The sequence below is a fragment of the Telmatherina bonti genome (genome assembly GCF_933228915.1).
Source record: "Telmatherina bonti genome assembly, chromosome: 1".
Lineage (NCBI taxonomy): Eukaryota > Metazoa > Chordata > Actinopteri > Atheriniformes > Telmatherinidae > Telmatherina > Telmatherina bonti.
This window is the reverse complement of record NC_136619.1, coordinates 13,178,166-13,188,826: the sequence shown is the minus strand read 5'-3', so window position 1 is coordinate 13,188,826 and position 10,661 is coordinate 13,178,166. Positions and strand designations below refer to the sequence as shown.

At 40.9% G+C, this 10,661-nt stretch overlaps 1 protein-coding gene across 1 annotated transcript; it reads right to left on the bottom strand.

The window, feature by feature from the left end:
• Positions 1-650: 650 nt before the first annotated feature.
• cox5ab (cytochrome c oxidase subunit 5Ab) lies at positions 651-3,586 on the bottom strand. The gene is made up of 5 exons (XM_079242982.1): positions 3,443-3,586; positions 2,167-2,283; positions 1,697-1,818; positions 928-1,050; positions 651-784 (listed from the first exon to the last, which is right to left on the bottom strand). Exons 1-4 carry the CDS (start codon positions 3,513-3,515, stop codon positions 937-939), a joined length of 426 nt encoding a protein of 141 aa, XP_079099108.1. The 5' UTR covers positions 3,516-3,586; the 3' UTR covers positions 651-784; positions 928-936.
• Between the last annotated feature and the right edge of the window lie 7,075 nt (positions 3,587-10,661).

The window sequence follows — 10,661 nt, the reverse complement described above, 5'->3', positions numbered from 1 at the left end:
CACGGTACGTAGGGTTTCCACAGTTCTACATTATGTGAAGTGAGAAAAGTTTAGAGTTGGTTTCCGAATCTTCTACCGGCTGTAGTCAATGACCGTCTCTTATGTCTTTAAGTTGTTTGGGGTCAGATCATTAAGTCAACACCACTCAGTCAAATGGTCCACAGAAAACTGAGCTGTTGATGTCGTTACTGGTTTCATGATCTCAAAGATCTTCATCTGTGAGTTTAATTGCTTACAAAAACATGACCGACAAGAAAAGCGCAAACCTCCGCCAAGGCCTTTAAAAAGTTCCTGGATCCAAACGGTGATCCGCATCACCACTAAAATTAAATCAGTTCTTCCTTTTCACATTTCCAACGACTCCTGAAAATTTAATGAAAATCTGTCCATAACGTTTTCCGTTATGTTGAACACAAACAGATAAACACTGGTAAAATTGTAACCTCCTTGGTGGAGGTAACTAAATTCTTTTAGGGTTAAATTGATATAATCTCAGTTTTAGTCCATCTGCATTGGCACCATACATCTTTATACAATTCACTGTCATCCAAGTTGCTTTGAAAGACATGGCAATAAAAAAAGTAGACATCATTGAATTCATTCATTCAATGTACTATATGTTTTCTGAAGAAGTAAAACACTTAAACAGGTTAAATACGACTTTTTTTTTTTAATTATAGTCATTATTTTGTACATAACAGGACAGCATGTGTTTAATGAACAATATAGACATTTTAACCGAAGGTAATCAAGAGGTTCCATCTCTTCATAAAGTCAAAGGGACCTAAAGATAGAAGAAAAATATATGTAAGCATGTTACACTGTTGAAGTACATGTCAAAGTGTAAAACATTTCATGTGCATCCTGACTGGCTGCATATCCAGACAGCGTCAGAGGTAGTGTATGTATGGTATGTTGCATGCTAACCTTGATAATCTACAACTTGTCAATTCCTAGCTCCTCTGGTGTTGAGATGCCAAGTTCTGAGAGAGTGGGCTTCAGCTCCTGGATCAAGTAAGGATAGATGTCCTTGTGGGGACCTGCTTTATCCTTAAAGGAAAAAACAGGAGAAATAATAAAGTAATTGCAGAGGAACCTTTAGAATCACAATAAAGTAGGGATGTGGCGATATGCTTTTGTCCCGATTCGATTCGATTTAATTCCGATTTTTGGGTGCCAATTTTAATTAAATTCTTTGAAATTGCTGATTTTTGTAGATTAAAAACAAAATAAAGTTTTTTGGCTCATCATTTTTCTTGATTTCTATTAGGAAAAAAACAACACAGTCCCCAGACCATCATTCTGCTGCTATAATGCCCAAGAAGACGAGTAAAAAGGCCAATAAAAACAATAAAAATGACAAAAAATTGTTATGGATTATTTTTATATATTTGGAAAAAAAAAGCTTTTTTAACAAAAAAAAAATTATTATTCAAATTGTGAAGCAAAAAATCCTGATATTTGATTTTTCAATTTAATTTTCTCACCCCTACAATAAAGTGAATGTTTGCTATGAACATGAATAGTCTCGTGAATAGTTTTGCTGTATGGGTGAGATTGTTCCCCATTATTATCATGTCTTCAGTTTGGGGAAAAAGATTAATAGATTTTCATCCATACATTTTCTATCACCATCGAGTTCAGTCCAGGATTTTGAGGGAAATAAAACTGAGTGTATGCTGGGAGGGTCGCTCACCTTGACAGCCTCAAGGATGCGGATGGCACTGGCGAGATCATTCAGTCTTCGACACGCTCTTAGTGCTGAATCCAGGATCTTGGCTTCAGGTACCAGGTCATATCCAATGAGGGTGTTCATGCCTTAAGGATTCAAATTTATGGGAAACCCAGTTATTGTACAGAAGCGCTTAACGCTGACTCAGGGGTAAATGGTTTCAGCAATACAACCTCTGCAACAGAATTTAAGTGGTTTAAGAACAGATTAGCACTTCAAACTCACCAGACTTGTGGCATTTTTCACTAAAAAGAAATGTATCTGGACCAAAACATTTTATTTAACTTTCACAGAGCCAAGCAATCTCAAGACTGATGTTTCAAAACCCAATCAAACCCAAGCCATAACCAATGAGAACAATGTGAAACTAATATAAATAGACAAGAAAGACACATCACAACACCATGAGCATCAGTTGCTATCAGAGCAGTCACCTTTCTTCAGCTCCCACTCATCAATGTCTGGCTTGCTGAAATAAGTGACCCAACGAGAATCGAACTCCTCATCTGTCTCCACCTTGCCATGGGAGTAACATCTGGAAGCCAATGGAGCTAAAGAGAAAGAGAAAGAAAAACAAAGAAAAGAGACAGAGATTGTCATCATTTGAATGTTTCAACATTAAAAATACCATAACAAATGGTTTCTAACAAATTAAATGAAACAGAAACATATACTAATTTTACCTCAGGGGAAAAACTGCCTCATTACTAAATATTTAATTCAGTAAATATACTAGATTTGGCTAACTTGTGTATTTTCAACAAATATCTGACATCAATGTTCTAAAAGAAGTACATTTCAAGCCCTTATTTGTACACTCAGTGAGCACTCTGCACAGATTTTTTTTTTTTTAGATTTCCACCACAAAATGATCCATCTCTGCAGGGAATGGAGATCAGTAAGTGATCTGACTGCCTACGTGCCCAACAGCTGTCGCGACAAGCTCTGAAGAAATAATACAAGTAAAATGCCATCTAGCCACAATGCTTTCATCAGGGAGGCTGCTGCTGTGTCTGAAGTAGTAAAAATCAGGGTTGCTTTTGGTTCATTTAAATCTATCCAACTACTGATTCAAACTTCAAGCCCAAACAACATGCATAAATGCAATGCCCTTTGTGAGTGTACTTTAATCTCTTTCCACAAGCCTGATCTTCAGTCATTTATAAAATGGCACCAAATCCAAAAGAAAGACCATTAAATTTGAAACACCAGTTATAGATTATAACCCACTTTCCCTGGTTAACCATTTACAGTGAGTTAACTGCTGATAACCTGATGAGGTGACTTCTGATCGCTTAATTTGGGGGGAGAACCAAATTATTCGTATCAGTAGAAACCAAATAGAACATTACTGCATAAATAATCTGAATAATTGATCAAAGCACAGAAAACGCAACGTGTTGACATCCCCTGCGTTAAAACTGCGGTCACTGACACTCTTGAAGTAACAGAGGAGGGTCATCACAAGGTCGTGACTTTTTTCTTTAAATACACCTCGCGATTTGTTGTTTGAATTAACATACGAAATTTAAACACGCACGTATTTTCATTCAAGGTGTAAAAGGACGGCTAGGCATAAAAATAAGTCAATGTCACCTCACGTTAGCCTCTTGCTACATACCTGCACTTAGTAGTAGCCTAGCTATGCAGCTTAGCCGAGTAAGCTAAACGTATATTTTAAAACAATCTGTTTTACTTCTTGAACCCTACCTGAGTAGCAGGGTCGTGTCCGAGTCAGACTGCGAGCCCCTACAGATGACAGTCGAAAAACAGCTCGCAACATGATGCCGCACCGCCTGCACTGACCGTCTTGTAGTTGCTAAAGAGGGAGACTCCGGACGGACATACGCGATATACACGTGTCACGTGACTCACGGAAATACCCGAACGCCGCTCGGTGGAGCCGCTGCTCGTCTGCTGGGGACAACATCATCTGCACTGATTCAGAAGTCTAATCTCAGAAACAAGTGCTTTAAGTGAGCCGGTATATAATATGGCAAGCCAAAAGGGCCACATATGGCCATAGTTTACATTGAAGTGGACGTGCTTTGAATGAGAGGAAAGGCAGAGAAAGAAAAGCTATTGTGGCTGTAATGTTAAAAACTGGAGCAGAGCTGAGTGATGACAGTAGTACTACTTAACAGGCATTTACTACACCAGACAGTGAAGTTCAGATGCAGTAAACTAAGTGTATGGCTGGTCAGTATTTTTAGTTTTTAAAGATTATTTCTAGATTAAAGATAAGATAATATTGCTAAGTGGCATGGACCAGGCCTAATGCTGTGAAAAACATATTTCACAGAGGAAAAGTGTAATAGTAATACACTGTTGAATTAGCCTGGTAATAAGCTAAATAAGCCTAATGTTTTTTGTTTTTAACCCTTTCATGCATAGTGGCCCTGTAGTGGGAACCTATTTACAAGCTTTTTTTCTTGCATATTCATGAATGAGGAGGGTGTTTTTGTAAATAAACCACTTCAGTGTTTTTTTTACAAAATGTGAAAAATGTTGCATTGTTTTTATTGTTTATTCATGCCTGAAAGGGTTAAAGAATTTAAGTTTATGTATTTACTTTTCAGTGTTATTTTTAATGCCCAAGCAATGAGGCTTGAAGTACATAAGTGTCTCTGTGGCACTTTGAATTTGGCAAATGTGGATTTGATTTAGAACTTGCTGTGTTTTGTTTTTTTGTTTTTTTTTGTGATTTCTGTGCTATAAAACTATTAATCTTTAGATCACTTTATAGATCTACATGTAAGTATCAGCCACGTTTTTGTCCCATATTTGAATGACAAACTGACAGCAAGTCATTAAGGGAGTACCACCACTTATTTTGTTCGACATAAAGCACTGTCAGGAACATAACTGTTTCTCAGTCCATCTGCTTATTACAACCCATCTCAATCAAATCAAATCAAACTTTATTTGAATAGCATTTTTTGTGCTTAAAAACAATACAAAGTGCTTTACATAAAACAATTTACATCAAAATAGACAAAACACACACATACATCCATAGTCCCCTTACACGCACCCACAACCACACACACCCATGCCCTATTCGCCCCTATAACAGTTAAAAGAAGACAAATGGCATATGGCATACAGAACATATGGAAGAATGAGATAAATACTTATTAAACTTTTCAGCAATTAGACTTATATGTTATTACTTGATGTCAGACATTTACACATAAGAACAGCAGCCAAAGTATTGTCATCAGCTGTAATGATAGATTTTTCTTACTTTGAATAAAGCGTGTTTATTCCTTGATTCATCGGTTTTACAACGTAGTTCAACATGTCTCTCTTCCACCATTGACATACTAATGTAGCACCTCCTATTTTATCCAATTTACAAAAACATGGTAGCCGATATATGTATGTATATATATGTATATATATATATGTATGTATATATATGTATATACATATATATATATATATATATATATATATATATATATATATATATATATATATATATATATATATATAAATATATATATATATATATATATATATATATATATATATATATATATATATATATATATATATATATATATATATATATATATATATACCCCTCCCTGAGCCGTCACCTTATCGTGGTGGAGGGGTTTGTGCGTCCCGAAGATCCTAGCAGCTATGTTGTCGGGGGCTTTATGCCCCTGGTAGGGTCACCCATGGCAAACAGGTGTCTAGGGGAGGGACCAGACCAAGCACGGCTCATCGACCCCTATGACAACGCCAAACCTGGGCATAAATGTTCCCTTACCCGGACACGGGTTACCGGGACCCCCCTCTGGAGCCAGGCCTGGAGGGGGGGTACGAGAGCGAGCGTCTGGTGGCCGGGCCTTCGCCCATGGGGCCCGGTCGGGCTCAGCCCGAAAGAGTTGCATGGGCCCCACCTCCCATAGGCTCACCATCTGCAGGAGGAGCTGTAGGGGTCGGGTGCAATGTGAGCTGGGCGGCAGCAAGGGGCGAGGACCCTGGCGGTCCGATCCCCGGCTGCAGAAGCTGGCTCTAGGGACGTGGAATGTCACCTCTCTGGTGGGGAAGGAGCCTGAGTTTGTGCGCGAGGTTGAGCGGTTCCAACTAGATATAGTTGGACTCACCTCGACGCATGGCTTGGGCTCTGGAACCAGTACCCTCAAGAGGGGCTGGACTTTCTTCCACTCTGGAGTTGCTCATGGTGAGAGGCGCCGAGCAGGTGTGGGCATTCTCATCAGCCCCCAGCTTGGTGCCTGCACGTTGGGGTTTACCCCGGTGGATGAAAGGGTAGTTTCCCTCCGCCTTCGGGTGGGGGGACGGGTCCTGACTGTTGTCTGTGCTTATGCACCGAACAGCAGTTCAGAGTACCCACCCTTTCTGGAGTCCTTGGAGGGAGTGCTGGAGGGTGCTCTTTATGGGGACTCCATAGTTCTGCTGGGGGACTTCAATGCTCATGCGGGCAATGACAGTGAGACCTGGAGGGGAGTGATTGGGAGGCATGCCCCCCCCCCCCCCCTCTGAACCAAAATGGTGTTTTGTTATTGGACTTCTGTGCTTGTCATGGATTGTCCATAACGAACACCATGTTCCAACATAAGAGTGTCCATATGTACACCTGGCATCAGGATTCCCTGGGCCGCAGTTCGATGATCGATTTTGTAGTCATATCGTCGGACCTGTGGCCACATGCCTTGGACACTCGGGTGAAGAGGGGGGCGGAGCTGTCAACTGATCACCACCTGGTGGTGAGTTGGCTCAGATGGTGGGGGAGGAAGCCGGTCAGATCTGGCAGGCCCAAACGTGTTGTGAGGGTTGTCCTGGCTGACACGCCTCTGCAGCATTGCGTGGACATCGGGGGCAGTGCCGCTGAATTGGCAGACTGGGGTGGTGGTTCCAATTACAGGAGAATCACACTCCTCAGCCTCCCTGGTAAGGTCTACTCTGGGGTCCTGGAGAGGAGGGTCCGCCGGATAGTCGAATCTCGGATTGAGGAGGAGCAGTGTGGTTTCCGTCCTGGTCGCGGAACAGTGAACCAGCTCCATACCCTCTTTGGGGTCCTGGAGGGGGCATGGGAGTTTGCCCAACCAGTCTACATGTGCTTTGTGGACCTGGAGAAGGCGTTAGACCGTGTCCCCCAGGGGCTCCTGTGGGGGGTACTCCGGGAGTATGGGGTACCGGACTCCCTTGTGCGAGCTGTCCGGTCCCTGTACGACAGGTGTCAGAGCTTGGTCCGCATTGCCAGTAGTAAGTCGGATTCGTTTCCAGTGAGGGTTGGACTCCGCCAAGGCTGCCCTTTATCACCGATTCTGTTCATAACTTATATGGACAGAATTTCTAGGCGCAGCGGAGGTGTTGAGGGGATCCGACTCGGTGGCCTCAGGATTGGGTCCCTGCTTTTTGCAGATGACGTGGTCCTGTTGGCTTCATCTAGTCGTGATCTCCAGCTCTCACTCGCGGTCGAGTGTGAAGAGGCTGGGATGAGAATCAGCACCTCCAAATCCGAGACCATCGTCCTCAGACGGAATAGGGTGGTTTGCCCTTCTCCAGGTTGGGAGTCAGGTCCTGCCTCAAGTGGAGGAGTTTAAATATCTCGGGGTCTTGAGGGAAGGATGGAGCGTGAGATCGACAGACGGATCGGTGCGGCGTCTGCAGTAATGCGGGCTCTGCGCCGGTCTGTCGTGGTGAAGAAGGAGCTGAGCCAGAAGGCGAAGCTCTCGATTTACCAGTCGATCTACGTTCCTACCCTCACCTATGGTCATGAGCTGTGGGTCGTGACCGAAAGAACGAGATCTCGTATACAGGCGGCTGAAATGAGTTTCCTCCGCAGGGTGGCCGGGCTCTCCCTTAGAGATAGGGTGAGGAGAGAGAAGGGAAGTTGGGCTTCCCTGCTTAGGCTGCTGCCCCCGCGACCCGACCCCGGATAAGCGGCATGAAGACGAGACGATATATATATATATATATATATATATATATATATATATATATATATATATATATATATATATATATATCATTTGTACTGGTTTTGTTTTGTTGTTGCAGGGACATGACGTTTCAATAATAATTGCTTGTTACTATGTTTGTGTATGTTTTATATAGTCAGTATTGACAATGTTGTGTTTGATATGTTGAATTTAATCAGTAACAACACAGTTTTAACATAAAAACATTGAGACTATACGAGGAGTATAGGCCTCCAAATTATGACGAGTTTTTTTTTCTGATTATGAGGAGTTTTTTTTTCTTTTTGGTTTGTGTGAGTGATTGAGTTCGGACTTCCATCATATTTTACTACAGTTTCTTTTGTGTATATATTTACCTCTGCATTTTTTTTTCTTTGTACAATGTTTGAAAAAAATCATTTTTAAACTAAATAAAATAATAAGCACAGAAGAGTACCTCAGGATCAATGTAGGATTTAGTGTCATGTACAGACGTGGACTGCCAACCTTTTGACTGGAGAACAACTATTTTTTTCCATCTGAAGCTCGGAAGAAAAAACCAAACTCTGTGACTTTTATGTCACATCAAAAAAATGTTTTGGTCTTGAACCACATCAATCAATGCCAGCATTATGATCACAGACAGGTGTAAAACATTGATTACCTTATTTCAGTGGTGCCTGTGATGGGTTGCAGCAAGTGAACTTCCTGCCCTTGATATTGGTGTTTTCTAAAAAGTGGGCAAGAAGAACAATTTGAGGATCTTCGCAGGAGCTAAATTATGAAGGTTGCTGGACTGCAGCATCTCCACAACTATAGCTGTTGGGGGACGTTGCAGGTTTGAAGTCTCCAAAGAAAGAAATCTGAAGAAATGATGACAGGGTCACATGATAAACGAGGCATTTCTTATTTATCTAATCCCATTAAAGAGCCATTTTTACTTTAGTAGATGAAAAAGTTCATGCTGGTTCATCGTGGTTTGATGTTTACGAGACTGGACAGTCACTAGAGCAATGGAGGAAGGTGTTCTGGTTTGCTAAGTCCTGTTTTCTTTTACATCATGTGGAGAGCTGGTCCTAGTGCAGCACTTACCTGAGGAAGACAAGTGACCAGAAAAGTGGCGCTGAAGGAGCAATACAATGTTTTGGGTAATGTTCTGCCATTCATGTGGATGTTCCTTTGACTGCCTTGCTTACCATGAAGGAACACCCCTTGATGAGGAAGGTACTCCATGATGGCAGTAGCCTCTTTCAATATACGAATGCAGTCTGATACAGGGATCCACGACCCTGGTCCTCGAGGACCGTTGTCCGGCAGGTTTTCCAAGTGTTCCTGCAGGAACACACCTGACTCAGACTCAGACAAGCTCTGCACATGTCTGCTAAATACACATTGATTTGAATCAGGTGTGTTGCAGCAGGGACACTTAAAAAATCTGCAGGACACCGCAGGTCCTCCAGGACCTAGATTGGTGATCCCTGGTCTAATACGCAGCAAACATGGTTATAAAATTATTTAAAGAACAAAAGAATGGGTTTAAAGTGGTCTCTAAATTCTCCAGATCTCAGACAAACGGATCATTTCTGAGATGTTTGAAGAAAACAAATCCAGTCCATGGGTGCCCTCCCTCCATAGTAGACATGGAGTTAAAAACGCTTCTTGTGTCAAATTGATGCAGTGTCCCTTTAATGCTCTGTTGCATGAAACCAGAAATGCAGCATCATCTACCAGCAGAGGGAGCTTCTGGTCTATAAATACACTCTTGAGCCGTCAACCCTATTAATTTTTAGTGTTCTGGTGCACCATCAAAGTTCACATCACATGCAGAGAGAAGCTAAAAGATTTCATTCAAATCATCACATTTGTTTTTAGTAATCAATAAAAATCAAATGTACTGCGGATTTTCTCATGCAACCATTCCATATGTTCATCTCTACATGTAGGAGTGTGTGTGACAGTGTGCTTGCACAGGAAATGCATTTACTGGAGCTGTGTAATGGATGTAACTAAGGTATAGTGGATTACCCTCTTGTGTGTGGATCTGTTGTAGATTCAAGTTTGTGTGTGTGTGAGTGTGTCGGCGTTCTTAGTGACGTGGTAAACGGTAATCCTCCCTAAGCCCAGGGCACCACAGTGGATGTCCATTAGTGTAATGTGCTGCTACGCGTCCTTCTTTCTCTATCTCTGCCTGCCACTTTCTCTCTCTGAGTCCACCTTTATCTTTCCTCATGCTCGACGCTGCATGTTTTAGTCACGTAAAAACTCCTCTAAACAGGTTAACTTTAAAAACTCCCTGATTAACATTGCAGAAGTAAACATGTATTTTATGTTACATCTAAGTCTGCTTGTGATCTGTAAACACTTTACTGTCGTGAACTAAAGATGAGTCAATGCCATCTGAGGTAAGGTTACACCTGGTAAAATCTGATTTCTTAAGAGGTAAGAAGTTGAAAAAAATAATACTGTTAATCTGCAGGCTTTCTAAAGCTGATAGAAAAGAACAACAAACCAGTGTTTTGACCACAAGGTTTGGTTGCAAGAGATTCCCTAAACAGACGTAATGGGACTACTACAGTGAAATATTAAACCTGCAAGACTTTAAAACAGCTGCATCATTCAACGCTGATAATGTAACTGCTTGCAATTTTTTTTTCTTTACAAACAGCTTTTTCTCTATGTTTTTTAAGGTTGAACTTAAAACAAAGAAAAAAAAATCCAAAAGACATTCAAACCAAGTGAGAAGGTTAAGCAAAAATGTCCCAGCTCCACTGTAGGTGTTCAGACAACAGTAAGCACCAATAAACAATAAATAAATAATAACCAAATAGAAAAAAAAATAAAATAAAATAATATATATATATATATATATATATATATATATATATATATATATATATATATATATATATACCGGTATAAATATGTATTTAATATAGGACAGAAGAAATAAATAATAAAACAGGATTAAAGAACTACATTGATCGTATTGT